General features: G+C 46.1%; 1 protein-coding gene across 5 annotated transcripts in view; it reads right to left on the reverse strand.

Annotated features, from left to right (window-relative positions):
- Nucleotides 1-12891: 12891 nt before the first annotated feature.
- The window catches only part of LOC309520943 (acylphosphatase-2-like), a 32786-nt gene continuing 21930 nt past the window's right edge, over nt 12892-23747 (reverse strand). For 3 of the 5 annotated variants that reach the window (XM_082202934.1, XM_082202936.1, XM_082202938.1), the window contains 4 exons: nt 20503-20701; nt 18332-18348; nt 16959-17068; nt 12892-13541 (listed from right to left, as the gene is read on the reverse strand). In XM_082202934.1, the coding sequence (XP_082059060.1) occupies nt 13427-13541; nt 16959-17068; nt 18332-18348; nt 20503-20557 (297 nt within the window). In that variant the 5' untranslated portion in view covers nt 20558-20701 and the 3' untranslated portion in view covers nt 12892-13426. Of the gene's footprint in view, nt 13542-16958; nt 17069-18331; nt 18349-20502; nt 20702-23133; nt 23154-23348; nt 23392-23747 lie in introns of those variants that run through there. The other 2 variants (XM_082202935.1, XM_082202937.1) reach the window with 2 other exon arrangements.

Here is a 23747-nt window from a genome sequence, read left to right on the forward strand (position 1 = left end):
CATGATCAGCAAGCCAACAAACCGTCAGTTCAGGTTGGGCAGCAACAACAAACCACGATCGTTGGATCAGGTGCAAGAGGAAATGGAGGCTTCCTGGTTTATTTACCATGTCTGAGCCAGCAAAGCAGCAGCAATCAGGTGGCATGCCTCACGAGCAAGTCACCATTCCACAGCAAACCAGAATAAGCTAGAAACTCATGGCTCGTGATGTGCTAAAACAGCCGTGCAGAGAGGGGAGGGGAGCAAACAGACTGAAAGACACAAGATCCTTTCTTCAGATTTTTACTAGTTTAACTGACACAGAGAATCCTGGAAATGAGAGTTTGGTGAGTGGGCCAACCAGGTGGAAAAGACCGTGGGCTCCAGTTTTAATAGCTGTGCTATACCCTGCTGAAATGTCCTCTTCCACATCATCATCATCATCATCATCATTAATAGTCCTACACCCATAGATCTCAGGGTGGTTCCCAACATAAGATTACAATTTACTATTGTACTACTAACCTATTAAATATCCAGGAGCTCCATTCCCTTTTAATTTTATTTGTATATACCGTATTTTTTGCCCCATAGGACACACCGGCCCATAGGACGCATCAGGTTTTTTTGGGGGGAAATAAAGGGGGGGGAATTATTTTTCCCCCCAGGCGCTTGTGGGGCAGGCAGCGGGGAAGAAGCGCTCTTCTCCCCGCCGTCAGCCTCCAAACCACTTCGGGAGACAGCAGGATGGCGGCGTTTGGCCTCCCTCTGTCCCCCGACCTTGTGGGGCTGGCGCTGGGGCTCTCCTGAAGCCTGGAGAGCGAGAGGGATCGGTGCGCACCGACCCCTCTCGCTCTCCAGGCTTCAGTGAAAGCCTGCATTCGCCCCATAGGACGCACCCACATTTCCCCTTCATTTTTGGAGGGGAAAAAGTGCGTCCTATAGGGCGAAAAATACGGTAAATATATTGGTATGCTGCTATATCATTAAAAAAAAAATCAAAGCAGTTTACAGCAATAAAGGCATAATACCACAATTCAAGATGCAGGCCCCGTGACCCCAACACAAGGAGTACCCTCAATCTTGCTCCTCATTGACCCATGTGGTGGTGGGGGGCCACAGACCCCTCCTCAGCTGATGCACCAACAGCACATAAGAACAGCCCCTCTCTCAATTCCGACCCCCCACTCCTCTTGCAGTCAGCACTGCGCATGCACACCCGACACACTGAACCAGGGTGCTACTGTTTACGCACGTTTCCATGCATTCTCCTTTGCTTGCCAGGCCATAATTCAACAGATGCTGCACTCTGCACCCACCATGGAGGCCCCTCGTGTGGAGCTGCAGCCTTGTGACCATCACCCACACCCCTTTAGTGGGAGAGGGGCCCCATTTCAAAGTGCTCTCAATCTCGGATCTCATCTGCGCATGGGTCGTGACAGCAAGGGAGATCACATTGCCACCACTGGGACCTGCTGTGAAGCATCTTTGGACTCTGCCTCCGGACCACAACTCCCAGAAGTCTAGCAGGTTGGAGAATCAGTAGCAGCAGGGGCGAGGGAGCAGCCATCCAGGACATGTAGGAGTTTGGATTTGATATCCCACTTTATCACTACCTGAAGGAGTCTCAAAGTGGCTAACAATCTCCTTTCCCTTCCTCCCCCACAACAAACACTCTGTGAGGTGAGTGAGGCTGAGAGACTCCAGAGAAGTGTGACTGGCCCAAGGTCACCCAGCAGCTGCATGTGGAGGAGCGGGGAAGCGAACCTGGTTCACCAGATTACAAGTCTACCGCTCTTAACCACTACACCACACTGGCTCTCATGTAGTTTTAGGGCTCTGTCTTCATTCTCTGGGCTGCTGCTTCTTGTTCCCCCAGGAACATGGGTGGTTGTTTGCCCTAGGAGTGGAAGCAGGAAGCACGCAGCACACCCTGATGGAGCCCCAATGCTATAATATGCCCGAGACCAGGGGAAGGAGATGTAATTGACCCATAGGGACAGGGAGGCAAAGACCAGGCAAATGGCTGCATTGCAACTGGAGGCAACAAAGGGAAGATCAGGGTTCAAATCCCCACTCAGCCATGAAGCTCACAAGGTGATCTTGGGCCACTCACAGCCTCTTAACCTACCTCACAGAGCTGCTGTGGGGATTAACTGAGGGTGGCAGTGGCGGCAGCAAACCATGGACTCCTTGGAGGAAAATGTGGAATATAAACACAATGCATAAGCTCATCTGCTTACCTGCTTTAGAAAGCTAGAGGCGCCAGTCAGATGGAGATGTCAGTTGCCAGCCTGGCATCCAGAGATCTCCATATGGCTGCAACTGGCCCAAAACACACCTGGGGGATTTCTAGCACTGGCCGTCTGTGCGTTGCCAGGGACACTGTGTGCATTGTGTGCACCATTGGCATTCTGGGCCTGGTGACTGCAAGGTCCATGTGGCATTGCAGTTTGTACACATCCGACTAGTCAGCTCAGGAACGCTCCCCTGCGTGTCCACAGGTGGCCCCAGTCCCCATGGGGACACCAGCCACGGTGGCTCTGTATTTTGGTGCGATGTCTCCCCATTCTGCTGGGCTGTGGCCAGCACAGCCAGCATTTCCCTCCCCCCGGGCAGTTTCTCCATGTGACATATTTATGCCAGCTTGATTTATGCCGGCATAACTTACACCAGGTACCTGTGCTCTGGATTGTTCCCTCAAGTGCTGGTGGCATCCTATGGGAAACGGGGGCTCTGCTAAGGCCATGCCAGCAGGCCTCAGGCAATCCAACTCGGTGGGACAGCAGCTACTCCTACAATTGGCTCAGGTCCCCATCCCTCCCTGACACTTTCTGGACGACTCTGAACAAGCTATCATATCTTACCCCAATCCATTTCCAGCCTAAACTTAAGCACCAAAATCCCACTAAGGGGGACATTTAAGCAGAGGCGAGGGAACATGTACACAACAATCCTAATTGTGTTTCAAATAAAATGTTATTTACTAGCAATTTACAGTACTTTTCCGTGTATAAGACTGTATTATTTTATTGAAAAATTATGCGAAAAAAATTGGGTCGTCTTATACATGGGTAGGGACGCGGGTGGCGCTGTGGGTTAAACCACAGAGCCTAGGACTTGCCGATCAGAAGGTCGGCGGTTCAAATCCCTGTGACGGGGTGAGCTCCCATTGCTCAGTCCCTGCTCCTGCCAACCTAGCAGTTTGAAAGCACGTCAAAGTGCAAGTAGATAAATAGGTACCGCTCCGGCGAGAAGGTAAACGGCATTTCCGTGCGCTGCTCTGGTTCGCCAGAAGCGGCTTAGTCATGCTGGCCACATGACCTGGAGGCTGTACGCCGGCTCCCTCAGCCAATAAAGCGAGATGAGCGCCGCAACCCCAGAGTCGGCCACAACTGGACCTAATGGTCAGGGGTCCCTTTACCTTTACCTTTATACATGGGTAGTGAATAGGCTGGACATTTGATTGGTTGCTGCTGCAGCTGTTTGCAGCTATTGTGTGTGTTATTGGTTGCTGCGTCAATGGCTGGTGTTGATTGGCTGACGCTGCGGCAATTGGGTGGGCGATCGGCAGCAATTGCAATTTTTGGCAATCCCCCCTAATAAAAGCTCAGCAACCCTGGGTAACCCCTCCATAAAAGCTCAACAACTCTGTGCCATCTCCCCCCATTTTCTGAAATTTGAGTCCCCCAAAATAGGGGATGTCTTATCTGTGGGGGCATCTTATAGACAGAAAAGTGTGTTTAGCAGGGCAGCGCTGGATTCCAGTGAATACACTATGAAAGTAAGGTCCAATGCAGCAGCTAAGCAGGTGGCAATCTAATCACCCCCTTCAAAGAGTGAAAGCATAGTTGCTCCCCATTTCTGACGTTTAGAAGCAAACATTGCTGCTTACGCAACCAACAGCAATATTCACACACAAGAGGGGAATATGAAGAGGCCAAAGGAGGGGACTCCAAGGTTTGCATTAAGTACCAAAAGAAATCATTACAGTATACTGTAGACACAGAATATTGATAGTTTTCAAAGGGGAATGGAATATCCTGGAAAGGAGCATGGGTGACTGGCATAGACCACTCAACACTGCAATGCTTCGTTGCAGCCTGCATGCTAATAGCTTTTTAAAGGATTCCAGCCCGATCCTATTTAAGTTGACTAAAAGTAAGCCACGTGGTTCAATGGGATTTACTCTTAAGCACATATGCATAGGCATGCAAGCACCCTTTAAAATCTTTAACATTAGGGCCGGATCGTGCCCTAAATAAAAATTCTAAAGGGCTCAGTACCGAAAGGTTATATAGAGAATATGATTATTAATAGAAGACTGATGGAAGGAACTAATTATACGTTCATTCCCTCTAAGAGCAAAATCAAGTGGTAGAGGACCTCAGTATGGAAGTGAAATGGGACCATTCAAAAACAGGGCAGTGGTTTCTGCATACTTGGGGGGCCTTCCTAGTATTTCAAACTATTTACTGTACTGGCCTGAATATAAGCCGCACCCACAAATAAGCCACACCTTTAAAATTGATGGGGGGGGGAGTAAAGAAAAACAATACCCTGGCTGCTTCCAGGGTGGGGGGGAGCCACATTGCTTTGCCGGTGGCGTAAGGTCACAAGTATAAGCCGCACTTTAACTTTTCAAGGTCACAATTTGGGGGGAAAGTATGGTTTATATTCAAAAGTGCAAAAATTGCAAGAATGTTTTAAAAAACTTCCAAATACCAGCCTGACAAGGAACTTCCAGGCCAAAAAAGAAAGAACTATTAGAAAGTGCCCGGTGCTGCTTGGGAAATGAAAAAAATGCTGATATTTATATTTATAGATAATAATGTAATGTGTTAGTTTCTAGGGCTGTGCACTGCCACCCTGACCTGCCCCAGTGGACACCCAACCGGAATCCTGCCCCGAATCAATCTGGGAACAAGGCTCATGTTTACTTAAAAGAGTTTTTAAAACCCTGTGTGGTCAGAAGGGGGAAGATGATGCTGTTTCTTCCTGCCATCGCCTTGATGATGTTGCTGAGAGAGGGACAGTTGTTCAATCCTGCTGGGAGCATGCAGGGGACCAGCAGGTCCGCATCCTTGCTGGGTACATGCTACAGCTCTGTGCCACTCATGCCCCAGCAGTCATTGTTGGCGCTGCCACCACCTCCCAGCTCATGGCTGCCACTTACAGAGCTGCCACAGCACTATAGGAAGTACCCACCTGTGCCAGACCCACCTCACTCATCATCGCCCCCCGCAAAAAATCATATTCTGATCCTGCCATCACCATGGGGGCTATAACCAACAGACCCCAGGCACTCAGCCAACACAGGGGTGGTAGACGGTTCTCCTCTTCCCCCAGCCCCTGGTCCTGGGGTTAGGTCTCCTCTTCCCACTGTTTGACCTCTGTGGTCTCAACCGTCCTTTTTTTTCAGTTCCGATGCAATCTGCTTCGCCGGCACATTCCCTGAGGCTAACTAGCAAAGTTTAACCCTGCAACCAGCAGGATTGCACCACTGGCTGAGCAAAGAGCTCGGCCAGCACGTGTGTGTTCCCCTGCTGGGGACAAGTATTTCCCATCCTGCTCTTTGCAGAAACTGTCTCCCCTTCTTCCCACCCAGTTCCCCACCTGCTGAGAGCCCTAGACTGCTCCCAACCTAGATCTGCTCAAATTGGCCTGATCTGGTTCAACTTTGCCATACTAGCTTCCTGCCAAATTTGGTTAAAATCAGCTTAGAATGGTTCAGTCCTCCATCTTGATTCAAAATGGCATCTAACAGTATCCAAACATAGAGATTATGCATCCTTAATCTCATAAACCATCACACCAAATTTGGTGATACCTTCCTAGGTATCCAAAGCAGTGTAGTTTGGATCAGTTTAGTTGGCCTTCTGATTCAAAATGGCATCTAACAGTACCCAACTGGATGGTGATATCTTCCTAGGTGTCCGAATCAGTGTAGTTTGGAAGGTTCTGGTGTGCCATCCTTGATTCAAAAAATGGTGTCTGGGGGTTCTAAACATAGGCCAAAGCCTGCTCCTCCATCTCAGGAACCTTCATGTCAACAGGGAGAAGGATGTATTCAGAGGTTTCCAAATTGGCAGAGTTTGGAACATTTCAATTCAAAATGGCGTCCCATGGTATCCAAACATAAGACCAAAAAATGGCTGCTCCACCTCAGGAAACATCATGCCAAGTTTGGCAACAATATCCCAAGAGGCATCCAAATGCATAGAGAGCAGGCAGACAGGCAATTCAAAATGTATTTCAAAATATATAGTAGAAGAAGATGCTGAGATAGCACTTAAGGGAGGGAGGGAATAATCACCACCACTGACTGGCCTGCAAGGCCAGAAAAGGCCTACAAGGCTCATGTTTCTGGCTGGTTGAAGCTCTCAACATGAAAAAGATTCTTAGGGACTGTTAAATTTTGCTCAAAGTCCCACTTGTTATCTAATAGTGCTAAATAAACAGCTGATTCTTTTTTATATGCAACAACATAGTCCAAAATCCTCATCCTTTTTTTAAAAAAAACAAACAAGCCAAGAAGGACTATGAAAGATTGCCATGAAGGGATAAACACAAAAGCCCCAGGTTTAAAATTCTGATTCAGGTATATTAAGCCCCCCCCCCTCCAACACATATTTGGCATTCTCCCATATCTCAATGAATTTTCACTGATTTTTCCATGTTTCCGGGTGTAATCCTAAACATATTTACCAAGACGTAAACCTCAATGAACACAATTAGCTTTACTTCCAAGTAAACATACATAAAGATTGGTTTTCTAAGAAGCAAGAGAAAGGGTTTGGAGGGGGGTAGAAGGGGGAATTACATAAATTGCAGCATCAAATTTTGAATAGTGATTGCATTTTAAGTTGCAATCACCCAAAAGCTGACTTCTTGTTATTGCTGGCATCAGTCTGTCTGGTACTAGGGCAAAACCCACCCTCCCTTCCAATAATGTTTTTATTTTTTGCAGTGGCATGAATTTATCCTTCCAAAGAATGTAAGGCATCTTGGGGGAAGGGGTGGAACTTCAAAGAGAAGGAAATAAGCCTTACAGTAAGAACACTGTTGATATCATTGCAGTGTAGCCTTCTTATGAGTTGGGGCTAGCTCAGATCACCTTAAGCAACAAATCTGGGGCACCAGCAAATGGCATCATAACGGGAAGGCAGCAAACCTGAACCATGGCAAGGGTGGAGGAGATAATTTGTATTTTCTGCCTCAGGCACCAAACCCAAATTATGTATTTCCACAGCCTCTCCCTATTGTAACTGACAGAACAATTGCCTCCCTTCTAAAACAAACACCTACTTGGCCTCTAAGGTCAAAGCTTTGCCTTATACAGCATCTAACCCCACAATAATCCCCTGCCCACGTGGCCTTGGGGTGGGGTGAGGGAAAGAGGTTTTTTTAAACACCTTTGTAGGCCAAAGTGGCTTCTTCTCTTTGATCCTCGTGAAAACGCAGCAGCAGCCCCACCGCGTTGTGAAGAGGGCATTTCTTGGCAAAACAAAAACCAACAAATTACTACATACGGGGAACACACAGGTAGGCTCAGGAATCAGCCCAGAGGTTGGAATCGAGAAATAGCAGGCACAGGGCCGAGCATAAGGATGAAGAGATCCCCCGCAACTCCTGCCAATGGGAGCAAGGGAGCCACTAAGCGGTTGCCCACCGAGCCTCGACGTCAGCCAGGCCTCCGCGCCCTCCATACACACACAAAACCACTCTTTCGAACGCCATGCCTTGGGCTGGTTTAATCTGCCACGCGATAGAAGCAGCTAGTTCTCTGAGCAAGTGCAGAGTGCCCCCACCACTGACTTTCAACTGCAGCGCATTAGGTGGTGCGGTTATATGCCAGGGATGAAAGGCTTCCAGCAGCAGAAGCCTCCATTCCCAGGGAGATCCCTTTTTTCGTTTGAAACGGCGAATCAGAGCCCAGGATCTGCTCCATGCTGCTGCTGCTGCGGGGCGCGGGAGAGACCACGCTACGAGAGGAGCGGTCTCGCTGCCGCCCGCTTCCCTTTCTCTGTCTAAAACAAGGGCCATCTGGCCAGGCGAGCGGGGGATGGGGCTGAGCCAGGCCGGCTGTCCGTCCATCCTGGAGCGCGCACGCCCTCCGCCCCAGGGCTTGGACGGCGGCGCCCGCACGCTGCGCTCCCTCCAGCATCGCCTTCCCTCCCCGGGCTCAGCGGCTCCAAAGCGGCCGCCGGCCTCGCCACAGGTCTCCGAGGAGAGCGGCCGCGCGCCCCGGGCGGGCCTTGGGCTCTCCAAGCGCGGCGCTTCTCGCCAGCCAGGTGCCGCACTGGAGAGCTGCGCCCCCGGATCGCGCCTCCTTTGCCGCCAGGGCCCCGCTTGGTTGCCCGGCAGGATCCCACTTGCCCTCGATGCAGAGACAATAAACAGCCCCTCCTCCTCCTCCTCCTCGCGATCGCGGCTCACCGACCTCCTCCACCTCCTCCGGCAGGCGCCCGGCGTCTCCGTCGGCTCAAGGCGCGCCCGGTGCGCGCATCGCCGTCTCCCGTCCGCTTCTCCAGCGTCAGCATCACAGGTGGCGCCGGGGCGAACCCAGGCGGGCGAGCAGTGGGCAGCCTCTTCCTCCTCGCCGCCACCGCCGCCTCCACCCGTCGATGGAGAAGCAGCAGCAGCACCAGCGGCCCCGGCTGCGGAATCGGCTGCCCAGCCCCGGCTTGGCTTGCCGAAAAGCCCCCGCCTTCAGCCCCGATGCTGGATCAGTCATTGGGCGCCTTCCCCGCCATTCACGCGCAGCCGCTGGGGGAGCCCGATGCGCACGAGGTCCCTGCTGTCGGGGGTGGGTGGTGAGGAAGGGGACGCGACGCTTCCAGGGAGCGGGGCCGGCTCTGAGCTCAGCCAGGGAAGGGGTGGGTCTTGTCCCAAAGGAAGACGCATTTTCCTTGTCGGGGGCAGTCCTGAAGTCGCGCAAGACCGACCAGGGCCTTCTCAAGGCGCGCGCTCTGCGTCTAACTGTGAGGGTCGTCGGATGAAGATGTGAAAGAGTCTGCGCATGTGACATCGGAGATGCTAAAGTATGGTCAAAAGAGAGGTCTCCCCACCCCCTCTTGGATAGGGGGCTGCAATGCGAATTCTGCTTTGCTTCCAGTGTTGGAGGCAGGAATGCTTCGTAGACTCATAGAACTGTAGAGTTGGAAGGGACCCCCATGATTCATCTAGTCCAACCCCCTGCAAGGCAGGAATCTCAGCTAAAGCATCCATGACAGGTGGCCATCCAGCCTCTGCTTAAAAACATCCAAGGAGAGTCCACCACCTTCTGCTAGACTAGAGACTGTTCCACTGTCAAACAGCTCTTACTGTAAGAAAGTTCTTCTTGAGGTTTAGTTGGAATGTCCAACTAAACCTCCAGAACAGGAGAAAGCAAGCTTGCTCCATCTTACATGTGACAGCCCCTGAGATACTTCAAGATGGCGATTATATCTCCTCTCACTCTCTTTTCCAGGCTGAACCTACCCACTTCCTTCAACTGTTCCTCATAAGGCTTGGCTTCTGAAGACTGATTGCTGGAAATCACATTCCTATTTATAGGACAACATCTGGAATGCAGCAGGTTCCCCATCCCTGCTGTGGAGCCACTGCCAATCACCCCCAGAGTAGCCAATACTGAGCTAGGTTTGCTAGTGACCTGACTCTATAAGACATTGGCAGTGGTGGACCTTGCGGTCTGATTTTTCAGCAGTGCCCTGTGCGGCATTAAAATTCCCCCCCCCCCGGTGCCTCTTGTGCAATATTCCACAAAATAGTTGCAGCGTCTATGGTGGTTCCCAAGGTTCTGCACCCAGTGCGATCAAACCAGTCTTGTTCCCCTAAATCCGCTTCTGACACTGACCAGCTTTTTATGCTCTTATGAAGGGAAACCAAAGTGGATTAAGACCCAAAGGAAGTGGTCTTTCTATTTCAGCCTCTAACTGTTCTGCAGAACATCACATGTGACTCTTGTTTCTGCAAACATGTCGGACATTTAAAGCATGTAGCTTCCCCACCCCCCAAATAATCATGGGAATTGTAGTTGACCCCCAGGGCTACAATTCCCATACCCTGTACAGACTACACTTCCCAGGATTCTTGGGGGGGGGGAATCATGTGCTTTAAATGGATCGTATGTACACAGCCGCAAGTGCACATTTATGTTCTCAATGCTTATAAGTTAAATATTGATCATGCAACCCACCACCTCTCTTTGCCTGCACCCCACAACATCCAAAGTGCCAGGGCAACATCCTGTCTTTGCTCTAGATAGCTGGCTCCACATCAAACCACATTAGATATGCTGACCCTACATCAAACCATGATGGATGTGGAAGTATGGAAGGTTTTACTTCCTCACCCGCAGCAAACAAAATCTTTTAAAAGGTGGCACTTTTCATATTGTAAAAACTCAGGGTACATCCACACTTCCATTTGCCCTGCCACTTTGCCTGTGAAAACCTGCAGTTTAGTGCTGAATAAGAACAAACAGCAACTGGGTTTTCCGTGAATTTATGTTTGTGCCGATTTAGCACTAAAGAGCAGTTTTTCCAAGGGAAAGCAGTGGAGCAAAAGCAAAACCACTCAGACTTGTCTAGGCATGGGACAAGTGGAAGTGTTGACAAGCTCTCTGTGTAATTCCCTGGAATAAATAGAAAGGCAGCAGTTTACAGAAAGCAACACATAACGGATCTTTGGAACTTCTGTCCAGTGATGCTGAGAAGGCAGGTAGCAGAAACAACTTTACAAAGAATTAAAGTGGAATTTACGTTTATGTACATTTCAGTCATCCTCTGCTGCCATAATGCTCTCCACTGCTTCAAATGTGATAAAATCCACAGACACTTCCACTATTATAAATGGTTCTTAAGGTGTTGCAGGACTCTGTTGGTTTTGGCTTTAAACTTTCTCTTCTTCATCTGCAACATTCACACTTGGGGCAAATGCTTTTTAGTGTGAGGTGTGAAAAAACTGTCTGTGCTGAATTGATGGATGAGTACTAGCCACAATAGTGCAATATCCATGTTCCTAGACACAGGATTACTGATTTCTAGACACTGGGGACTAACAGCAAGGGATGTCTATTGCCTTAAGTTGGTGTCTTGTTAATGAGCATCCCTGGAGCTAGCTGCTCGGGAAGACAAGATGCTGAGCTGGGTGGGGGGTGGGGCTGACCCATTCATTTTACCCAGTGGGAGGATTAAACTTCCTTCCTTGGTTTTGTTTGGAATCTATCTTTCAAGGTTTCATGATATGTTAAGCTTCTATCTTAACATGTTACTTTAAATGCATGTCTTAATCCCATGCTAGTTGTTGTTACCCATCCATACTGGGACGAGTTTAACCCTCCCTCCCCTTTAAAGCTTCAGAAAGGGACTAGATTATCAGTTTTTGTCCCTTTCCTATACTGTATTGCAATTTTGTACCATGTCTTTGTTTTATTTATGGCTGGGCAAATTTACTACTTCAAAAAGCCAAAAGCAAACCCTAATAAAATGAAGTGCTCAAACTGTATACAAAATCAGGCTTTCCCCCCATTCTATAACTATCTATTCCACAAAGAAGCAATTTCAGCAAAAATCTGATGAAGACGTATTTCAACATAAACAATCCTATAGAGCGAGTAAGGTCCTACTCCCCATTGGACATCTTTGCTAGGCTGTCACCCTGTGATGAAAGTGTGGATCTTTAATGAAACATGTTATGCCAATAAAAAACCCTCCATGCCCATATATGTAATTGAGAGTTAATTCAAAAGCATCATCCTCTACCTGCTCAACTAGCCTAAGCAAGCACAGCCCATGTCAAGAGATTCCAAAGAATGTTTGGCATTCATTTTACCTTTACCGCCTTGGCAACTTCCCAAGCAGCAAGTTTAATATACTCAATTTGTTATTTCAGGCTTAATGAAGAAAGACCCTAAAAGCACAAGACTTTAAAAAGAGAGCATCTGCAATCATTGCGGCAGAAATTGTCCTGCTGTTGCAGGGAGTTCATACATAACTTCTGTGATGGGTGTGCCCATTTTGAAAATCTTCATAATGATATCTATGACTAGTATAAGAGAAAACGGAATATAAGCAGCTGTCAAGAATGGGAAACAGTTTGCTAGTTGGGCTTTTCTGTTACTACATCCACTTGTTGTGGGCAGAATTTCTTGCCCTAGGCTCATCACCAGGGACAGCCCACCAAGAAGACAAAGTGAGGCAATCACCTCAAGCAGCAGGATTCACAGGGGCAGCAGATCCCGATGTAGATCTTTATTGTTCCCTTGTTCCTTCTTCTTCCCAGCAGGGAGGGCACCATTTGGTGGCATGCTTGGGCCACCACTGCTCACCACCATCACTTACCAGTTGGCACAGGTGCACTGTGGCATTTTGATATTTCTTTCCTTTTCACATTGTAGTGAATAGTTTTAAGTTCTCCATAATTCAAAAGCACCAGCAATCCAGTAGTTGCAGAAAACTATGCACAATTACCAAAGTATGTTTTACTGGTGCAAACAGGGATACGCAAAGACGCTTGGGTCCTAGCATACAGATATTCCAAGGAAAAACCTCTTTTATATCACAGAGGCGTGGATAGGATTATCAGAATGGGGATAACTCTTTCACAAAAGCATGCAGGTTCTGCATTTTAGTTGCAGCACAGAAGAAAGGGGAAAGTAAATTACTTATTCAGAAAAATATATAACACAGCTGAGCCTTAATGTGTCGAAAAGTAGGCCACGCCTTGACGGGGGAAGGCCTGCATGTTGCCAACACTAGACCATTGCATTCCCCTAGTCACCTTCTGCCTAACTCTATCTTCAGGTCTTTCAAAAGGATTTTCCAGAAACATAAATTGTCTTCCTTATCCAAGAATGTCCTGCACACACCTGACCTTACCCAACTCCCAAAAAGAAGAGGCCATTCGTTTTCTTTCTTAAGATAATATTTAATGAGCCAATATTCTTCTGAGTGGGGCACTGGTGTGAAGGGGAGAACAGCCTGGCTCTAGTGAGCAAGTGTGTAACTGAGGAGCTACCTGTTATTCAAAAGCCTTTTATCCTGATGGTTGTCCAAAAGAGGGTTCGAAGACCAGCCAATAGTGCTCGTGAACACATTGTGAAAGTAACCTTGTGGAAGGCCTCCTGGAGAGACGGATGTAGGCAAGGCCCCTCCAATTGATTTTTCTCTTTTCTGCCTCTGCCACCTTCACAAGTGATGGAAAGCAACAAAAAGAGCTTACAGCCTCTTTATAGACACCAGTGGGCAACTGGTACTTTTCAGATAACTAGCAGCTGGAAGGATCCAAAAGGGTACTTGAAGTGCCATGGGCCTAGAACACAGTCAAATTCGGTCATCAGCAGCACAGCCTGTCCCAGAAAGGGAGAGTGGTGCTTCCTTCTGAGCGGAGTATCCCTCCTTGTTCTTGGAGGTGGACATCCCATCCTGACAGCCAGCAGGCTCTAGTATTTGGTGGTGAAGGACTGGAACTCAAGGGTGCTGATCTCCCTCTCATTGGAGAACACAGCCTGGTCAATACGAGACATGGGACTTCCTACGCTGCGTAGCCAGTTCTTCCTACGGAGGAAAGGAACACAAGTTAGCAACCCACCCATGCTACCCTCCTCTCTCTTTTAGTCCCACCTGTGCTCTCTGCATGGTCATAAAAGGAACATGGCTGTTGATGGAACCAAAGGGTAATCAAATATAGTGCGCGCGTGCGCGCGCGCACACACACACACACACACACACACACACAGAGTCTCTCTTTCTCTCGCTCTCTCTTTGCTAGAAAGAATGGGACTTTCCCATAGGCATTTGGTTGACTGCTATGAGAACTGAAGGCCTTTGGTTTGATCCTGCAGGACTTTACTTATGTTCTTGCATTAGGTACACTAAATAAAGATTCAGGCAGAGAAAATGACTCCAGCTGACACAAGAAACTAAGCCATGCCAGGGCAGATGAGGGGTAGATTCATGACACTGTGACTAGCCAATCTGGGCAGAATAAATTCATTTCCCACTCCAAATTTAGGGCTCAATCAGGCTCATATCCTGAACAGTTAGAGCAGGGACTTTTCGATAGTTGCCCCAAAACAGTGGAATCCTTTCCTCCTTGAGATTAGGCTAGTATGTTCTCTCTCTTTCCAAGGGGAATAAAGACCTTTCCAGTTTGGAGCATATTCCATAACTGTTTCCTCTTCTGTTTGCTCTTTTGCTTCCTTTAGCTGGTGATAGTTCTAAATTACATTAATTAGTATTTTACATTATTTTTATTACTGTTGCACTGTTAGTTTTAAATACTTTTAAAACCATTGTGGTCGAAAAGCATAATATATACCAATGTTGTAGATAAATAATAATATCCTGGACAATGTCTATGAGGTATGTGGTGCTTTGCTGATTAAACTAAAAAGATAGGCCCCTGACCCAGTGAGCATTCAGTTTAAAGTAACTGCTTCCAGAGAGGTAGCTGCCTTAGTCTGTTGCAGTATGAAGAACACACAAATGCTTGCAGACTGAGGACTAATTCAGACTATTATTGCAAGTAGGTTGTTTGGATATCACAAACAGGTGACTGGCAACAGCTTTTTTTTTTTTTTTAAGCATCAGGTTTTTCCAGGAAAGGGTAAATCCATATTAATGGGGGTGGGGGAATTTTATACCAACAACATCATGTGGACTCTACAAACAAAGAAAAAACACCTCATCATTGCATGCCTTTGAAATATCTATTCCACAATAAACACCTTTCTAGAAACACTCAAAAAATGTGCTGGGAATTTTAACAGTTTTATTATGGGATAAGCTTTCCAGGCCTATGGTCATCTGACAAAGCAGACTCTAATCCACGAAGGTTAATGCCAAAATAAAACTGCTCGTTTTTAAGGCGCAACAAGAATCTATTTGTTTCGGTTTAAAATGTAAGTTGCCAATTTACCCAGCCTCTAATGGGAAATAGTTACCCACATTTAGCAAAAAAATAATAAACATGTTTGTTTGTTTGTTTGTTTAGTCAGGAAGGAAGCATCTGAGGAACCTGAAGGAAAGCTTTTTCATCTTCAAAAAGTCCAAAGAACCCATGAATGAAGCTCTCCAGTTAACGAAAAAAGAAATCTGTTCAAACACTGCCCACGCACGATAAACTTACTCAGCTGTTCTTCCATTTCAAAAATTGAAGTGAGTGCATATGGGGGGGTACACGTGTGTGTGGGCGCTACAGATTCCCACCTGAACCCTAATTGAAAAGGGGTGGGGGCTCAATAGATGGCTGTACACTTTTGCTTTGTTATTCCCTGCCAGGATCTGAAAAAGAGAGAGCAGGAGGAGGAGAGAGTAAATGCGGGGTGGGGTGGGGTGGTGGAATACATGTTGCTATGGATTATCTCACTCCTGCTTATCTCCTGCAAGGGATGGAGTAGTATGGTTGCTATGGAAGCGGCCCCAATTTCCCCCTCCCCCCTCAAAGACATGAAGGTGGAAGAAATGGAGAAGCTGGTTGCTATGGAAACTGTCCCAGTTTCCTTGCATGTTCCCTCTCTCTATGTAACTTCAAGGTGATGGGGGGAAGACTTGTCGCTATAGAAACTGCCTCTGGTTGTCATCTCTCTGAAGGTGACAGAGCCCGTTGTTAGAGAAGCTGTCTCACCATCACCACAAACCCCCAGGGTCGCCCTGGGAGCGCACCATCCCTCTCCGCACCCCCTTCTCCACTCCCTTGCTCCACCCCCACCTCCACCCACTGCTGCTGCTGCTGCTCACAAATTCATAAAGCAATTTTCTCCATCTCCTCCTGGACCAACTTCCTAATTGCAAGCTGACCCAAGTCCCAAATTTACAGGGTGTCAATTCACTGTTGAGGGAGAGTCTGGGGAGGTGCCCTATTTAGACACTTCAGATGGAGAGGGGAGGGAGGGGTGGAGTGGGATTGAAGGCTGTACAGATTGCCAATGCCAGGCTCTCTTCAGATAAGGATAATGGAAACCATTATTACAGGCCATTTATCCCTCTTCATCCCACCAGTTTTCCTCCAGATAAGAACCAGGGGTGCATTTTGGAAGGCCAAGGGGGCAGTCACCGCCCCTCCCATGTTTCAGATCACAGCAGCACCAACATCTCTGGATATTAGAAAGAATATACAAGTAACCATGACAATCACTTTTAAGATGAAATGCTCCCCCCTCGTTTCTTCCTTTGCAATTTAATTTTGAACATAACAAAGACCAGACTTTTGAACTTTGCTATAAATCTTGCCCTGTCTCTTTCAGTGGGGAGGGATATTCACCTGAAGTGGTACATTAGTTCTGTATTCAGGCAGGGCACTAGATATTTAACAACAACAAAAGAGATGGCTAAGGAGAGACTCTGGTTAAGGGAGGAGTTTGCCTGACATCTATATACTACATGCCCAATGCCTTGTGCCTCACTCTGCTGAGTAACATTAAGTGTCAGTGTTGAAACATAGATGTATGGGGCCAGTTGTGGTGGATTCAGGGTACTGTGTCTATGATCAAGTCCAACAACAGCCATGTTGGACTTCTTGGATATTATGGGGAGCTCGTGTTCCAAGGTTTGTCTCCAATTTCAATCTTGTTAATGCCAGGAACAAAGCAGATTCCGCATGATGCATGAAGTTGTGGCCCTCTCCCCCTCTCCTTCACCCTGACCTTTTCTAGTCAGTTAAGCAAATTAAGTGGTTCCCCTTTAACCCTTTATACTCTGCTTAGCTGGCACCACCCCTCACTCAATCCCCAAAATACAGGCCCTGAAGCTGCAAGTCAAAGTGCATAGTATCCAAGGCCGGCGAAGTTATTTTAGCACCCAATACAGAAAATCCCGCAGGCACCTCTCCCAGGCAGTAAAAAAATATATAGCAACAATATATTAAATAACTAATAATTTGCAGCCCTTTCATAACAAACCGAATTAGCTGCCTAATTGTAAGGTCAGCCCTTCCCTCAGCCACTGCTGAAGGAGCCCAGTTCACATACTTACATGATCTCCACTTTCTCCTTGGGCCCTTGCACTTGTCCGGTCACTGTCCCCTGGGCAGTGTTCTTCACCCAGCCAACCACTCCCAACTTCCTCCCCTGCTCTTCTGTGTACTGGTGAAAAAAGCCAGAAAAATAGTGGTCAGGGGAGCTTGCAAGGCTGATTCTCAATGGCACATGCATTGCTCAGTCTCTTCATTTGATGACTGGTGGCTGAATGAGTGAGTAGCCTTCATTGAGTTTTGTGATTATGCCAGGTGACCTGGAAGCTCAGTCAGTGGTATATGCTCTGTGAGGTCTCTTTTCAGATGGACAAATGTTTTCATTCCTGGAAATGTTGATAGCGCAAAGTGAACAAAGAAGTATAATTAGGGTTCTGCTTCATTTCCCCATAGCATATGTGCATAGTACCTGTGGAATTATTATTGTTCTTTTATGTACTGTGACTTGCCATTGTTTTATTGATTATAGTTTAGAAATTAATTATAATTGTTAAGAGTGGATTTCTGTTTAATTTTTATATGTTGATAGTTAATATTATTCTATACTATTCCAATGGATTGTTGAATATTACTTTATTTGATATAAGTTGCTTATTTTAAAGTTATGTTTTATTATCACATTTTTGTATTGGATTAGATTGTTATAAGGTGTACATTCTTTGTTTCTTCAGCTTGTAAACCACCTTGGGTATTGTAAAATAGAAAGACGGTATACAAATTAAAAGTGAAATAAAAAATTGAAAAGAAATAATATCTCTGCCTGTTTGTACCCTGGTGGGAACAAAACCAACAGTACTACTATGGCAAAACCAAGCAGCCCGCAACATCAACAGCAATGAAATATTTCTCTTTTCCTACAGAGATTTCTAAGGCCCTAATTGCCTCCCAGTCTTGACATCTCATTGGCTGGAAGAGGTATATAAACCTCCTAGGTTCACACTGACATGGATGCTTGCTACTAGCAAGTCAGGAGTCAGACTGCTTTGTTCTTTACAAAATAAAAAAAATCCTTCCAGTAGCACCTTAAAGACCAACTAAGTTAGTTCTTGGTATGAGCTTTCGTGTGCATGCACACTTCTTCAGATACTGTTCTTTACAGTTTAGTTTGCTTGAGTTTGCTTCCAAATGCCATACTCTCCTCTCTGCTCCTATGGGCAGCTTCTCTGGGTATCCATTACCCTACACTAGACTTGGACCTGTATAAGGAGGAGTACAAGCTTGGGAAGCTGGCTTGAGAAGTGCTCTCTCCAGTTATTCCAGTAAAGTACCGTCCAAGTAGAAACATCAGCCTTTGCAGTCTTAGTTTGCTAAGTGCTACAATTTGGCTATGTGCTGTAGAATGCCTCACCACATCTCACATACAGATATATCCTACCTTTCTAAAGAAGACACCTAGAAGATGAAAGAAAGAGAAGTCAGTCAGCGATCACATTCATAACAAGTATCAACAATCAAAGTCCTATAGCTACATATTTAGTGTTTCTTTAGTCCAGTCTTCAGTTCCCTCCAGTAGTGATTGTGTCCCATCTAGTCCAGCACCCTGTTCTCACAGTGGGCAGCCAGATATCTAGCAGGACAGCAGCACTCCTCATGGCACACCTCCTTAATCAACAGGCTGTGTTACATTGTCTCTCTCTTCCCAATCAAGCCATGTGGCTTCAACTACCAACAATGTGTTGAAATTTTAGGGATTTTGGAAAGGGAACTCCTAGGACACAGACAAGTATTTATCACACCTGCAAGTATACAATTGCTAACTGGCCTATGCTTCCGTATGATCTAGTGACACACCTGTGAGGGACTGGTCCCTCACTCTGAAGGAAAGCAGATTTTGTAATTAGCATAATCTTAATATATATTGCCTTAATATAGATTTTGGAATTTTTCTCTTCTTCTTTAACCCCCCCCCCCATTCTAATAAATTGGTGTTTGTTTTTTAAAATGCTTGATTATTTGATAACATTTGAATGGTCGGTTGCCCACATTTTTTTTGACTGGTCAAATACTGACTTTCATTCTGGACTTAATACTTTCTCATTAGTGGTGATTATGCTTTTGCCTTCAGCAAGCTGTGTTCCAATCTTTATGCCTGATTTCCCCAGCTTTCCTCCTGATATTTATGTATTAGTTTATTCCCTATTACACTTCTATCCCACTTTTCTTCCAGGATGCTCAAGGCAGCACACGTCCTTCGCCACCTATTTGCCCTCACAGCCCTCGAAAGGTTAAGAGAGTGCCTAGCCCGAGGTCATTCAATGAGCTTCATGGCTGAGTAGGGTTTGAACATGGGCCTCCCTGATTCTTCCCCAACATGCTAACTCTAGCTCTCAAAACGTATATGTTTTATTTGTTTTAGTGGTAAGTTGTCATTTTTTATTACTGAAAGGGATATCATGTTGTGTCAATCCCGCACATCCTAATCTGCACCTTCTTGTTCCTAACTGTTGTACCGGCCACCTGAATCTCCCTGTCCTATCATTTACCCATGAAATCACGACCCACTTGGCAGTTAATGGAGTGCCTTCAATCTGAAACTTTGCTCCTATCACCTCTGTAGCCTTAGTTCCCCCTTAGTTCCCTGACCCACCCCCCCAGCATCTTTGTTTGCCTACATCCTTTCTCTCAACAGCACACATCTCTTTTTGGTGTGTCCCACGTGAAGTTAATTCCATTCAAAATCATCTTCCCTTATTGAAGCTGCATTCTTTTTTAGCATACTGTACATGTTCAATTTGAGCAGTCAGATCCTGCAAGGATATTGTTGAACATTCCATTAAATCACAGTAACTCAGCTAATAGCTAGGGCCTAGAGGTAACATGATTTTTTTGCCCATTGTATGACCGATAATGTGAAAGTAGCTCTAGCCTGCACTTCAAAGGGCTGACAGTCTAAAAGGCAAACCTACCACATCCTGTCACTAAGACCTAAGTGACAAAGGATGCAGCACAAGAACCCAAATTTCTTCCTTTTTTGCCACAGAAACAGCTATTTCGACTTCTCAATTCTGTACTATGGTGGCTTAGGCTATGCTGCATCCTGAATGTTACAGATCACGTTACAAAATTGCTATTTTTTAAATAGAGTGGGGTGGGGGAGTGGATTAAATCAAGTAAATGAGGTTGAATCAAGGATGCTCAGCCTCCCTCCCTGTAATGGCCCAGATCTCCACACCGCAAAGATACAGCACCTTCCTACTGTGCTCTAGGCTTTGCAGATCCAACACCCAATTGCATTAATGTTCCCAATTAGTCTCCTCCATATACACCCCGTGTGTATTAGCTTCAATTAAGTTCCTCTGGAGTCCTTGCGGACTGTCATTCTAGCTGCACAGCAGCTCCAGCCAACCTAGCTGCAGTTAGAGCCGAATAAAGATTCTGCAGTTGGAGGAGAGGGCTCTGCTGCTAGCATCTTATTTCAAGGGCTATACTATTTGCAGCATGAGCCGCAGGGGAACTGAGCAACCATCTCTATAGCCCATGCACAAAAATCCCACCCAGAGCAGCACAATAGCAGTACAAGGGGTGGGGGAAACTAAACGGACTCACCCTGGACTTCCCCATAAACCTCATAGTCGATTGCCCAGAGAACAGAAGCAGCCATGGTTCAGTGCAGGCCACGGGCAGTTGTTAGCAGCTTCCACAGAGACGGAGAGGGGTGTGCTATTCGATCTGCTTCACACTGCAGTTAGTTTGGCCAGGCTGTGTTACTAAATTCAGCCGCAGAGAATCAGGGGATGTGGCCTACCTGGAAAAAAGAAACAGGAAGAGAGTCTCTCTCATCTTTCAGCCAGACAGGTACATAGAATCCTCAAGCCCATAGCAAAAGGGTTGTGGGGGGAGAGAGAGGGTTAAAAGCTGAAGCATAAATCAGATCCTCAACTCTCCTCTCCTAGGTGTGATCTAATGTGAAGGAACCTGATCTCGTGTTACAATTGGATGCTGTACCTACAGGTGACATTTACTGTGCAAGCAGAGTTAGGAATACCTCCGGTGCCTAACATTTTGTTCAAACACCTAGGATTTTGACATTTTTTCAACCCTGACTGCAAGGTTGCCTTGCTCCAGTGCATACTGGTAATCCATAGGACAAAAATAACAACATTAGGGAGGCAGAAGGACAACAATCTAGCCTGCTTCCGACTAGTATTGTAGTATTCTGCAGTAGATGCATTTTTTAAAAATGCTAATGAAAATTCATAAGCAAATTTATCCTTACATATTTTTATATGAGATTTTGTCTGATTTACACATTTTTCAAGCAATTTTCCCTAACACAATGCATTTTATATACTATTTTCACTACTATATAATTTTTTTGTACACATTTTCCCCTGAAGTATGCATTTGACATGTATTATTTTATTGTAGAACTGCATCACAAGATTTGGATTTTGAAGGATAGCTGTGTTTTGGTTTGCATATTGTTTTGGAAAGTGCAAATTAGGTAAGGTGAAGGTAAAGGGACCCCTGACCATTAGGTCCAGTCGTGACCGACTCTGGGGTTGCGGTGCTCATCTCGCTTTATTGGCCGAGGGAGCCAGCATACAGCTTCCAGGTCATGTGGCCAGCACGGAAATGCCGTTTACCTTCCCACCAGAGCGGTACCTATTTATCTACTTGCACTTTGACGTGCTTTCGAACTGCTAAGGAGCTGGGACCGAGCAACGGGCGCTCACCCCGTTGCGGGGATTCAAACCACCGACCTTCTGATCAGCAAGTCCTAGGCTCTGTGGTTTAACCCACAGCGCCACCCGCATCCCACACAAATTACCGTAGTTAGGTTTGCAATAAAATAAAACTGAACCAGATTAGTACCCATCCATAACTGTAGCCCATGGTACATTAACAAAAAAAACAGAACACACAGAAAAACAGAACATGCCATGCCAAACTGAACCCCCATGGAAATGTTTGGCTGTTTCACAAAGGGTTGCCACATCAAAATGCAAAATAGAAGGGAGACTTGGGATCTATTTCTATGCATTATGAAAGAAGAAAAGGGGGGGAAATGCCAGGCTTCTTTAGGCCACACTTGCACCGTCTTCTTTTCCTGCTGCTTTGACATAGCAGGAAGGGTAAATAACCAATTTGAGGTGCTTTATAGTTTACTGTATATCATAAGATGTAATGATGAGACACAGCAAAACCCCAGGGGGCAACACTGCTTCTGAAACTCAGAGACCTTGGAGGGCTGCTGTCAAAGTAAACATTACTGCTATCAACAGACAATTAACCTGACCTGGTATAAGGCATTTTATTTTATTCCTATTTAGGATTCACATAGCACATATTATGTGTTCAGGGCTTATTTTCTGTAATGTATTGGCATTATGTATGATCCAGCCCATTGTTTATTCCTTTTTATTCCTGTTTCTAGCCCTCTGGAAGAATGCTGCAATTAACAGGGTCAACCCAATACATTTTAATCGTCTATCTCAGGCACCTGCACCTGCACAATCCAAACGCCTTCTTCCCAGATTCCTTGCATTGTTACAGGGAACAATGGGTGCAGCACCTGGTTGGCAAGTGTGATCATGTGGTACAGATGACACTAACACCTTCACAGGTGATTTGTGTGCTCGTGTCAGCCTTGGAAGTCAGATATTACCCTTTTTTTCTTGTTCTTTTTAAAATTAGGAATCCCAAATGCCATAGTTACAGACAGAAGCCATCTGCCTGCCTTAAACTAATGCATTTGAGATTCCCTCTCTGTGATGCAGTGGTTAATCTTGACGTTCAGGAGCTCATCATGACAGCCCCCATAACCAAACCTCCAAGGAGTGCTCCAAAATGCAGACAGCTGTGTTGATCCCAAATGCATGCATACACAGACATCAAGGAGCAGAAGTACACGCTCAGTGAATATCTAATGCACGAAGATCAGCATGACTGCAATCCTATCCATAGTTTATTGGAAGTAAATATCACTGACCTCAGTGGTGCTTACTTCAGACTGCATAGGCTCAGCTTGTAAAGCACACAGAGATCTTCAGCCAGCTGAATTGCAGCCTTTAGCTTTTACTTAGAAATGCAAATAACCTTGCAAAGAATTGTTGCCATTTAAACTACTAGTATGAATTAGGAACCCCATATAAGAAAATGAGAGACTCTCTGCTTGATCATTTCCCTCATTCTCTGACTTCCTTAGTTTCAAACAAACTTGAAAGATGCACTCACTTTCCAGGTGCTTCAGCATACGGCTCCATTACTTCTGACCTGGAAAAAAAAGTCCTGGAGTTCCGCCACTCTTCCTTCCAGCACACCACTATCAATGACCCTCACTGCCTCATTTTGTTTCCTCCACAAGGTTTGGAAAAAAATACCCACTTTTCCCCTTCAATGCCAGGAACCCTATGTTTCAACCCACACAAGTTTGACCTCAAACTCCTTACCTTGCCATTTGAAGGGGCGTGAGTGGGCACCATAATGTGCTAGCTTTAGGGGTGGGAAAAAAGGAGATCAAAGAAGGTTGGCAAGGAAACCAATGTCTGTATACCCAGTAATTTTAATAATGGAAATGTGGTAGGAGTGGGTAGGTGTGTTTAGCTGGGGTGCCCAAACTTTTTTCAAAGAGGGCCAGATTTGATGAAGTGAACATGCGTGAGGGCCGACCAAAGTTGTTGAGCTTTTTTTTACGATCTTACCCCAAATTAGACCCCCAAAACGGACTTTGGGGGAAACTGAAATGTGAGTTTGGAGATGAGGTTAAAAGTGGCTGTGTAGTAAGAGAGACAGAGGACTGCTTCAATGAGCACAGACCCAGCAATCTGGAAATTGTATATAGGAAGACA

Source organism: Podarcis vaucheri, assembly GCF_965113315.1.
Source record: "Podarcis vaucheri genome assembly, chromosome: 16".
NCBI classification, from domain to species: Eukaryota; Metazoa; Chordata; class Lepidosauria; order Squamata; family Lacertidae; genus Podarcis; species Podarcis vaucheri.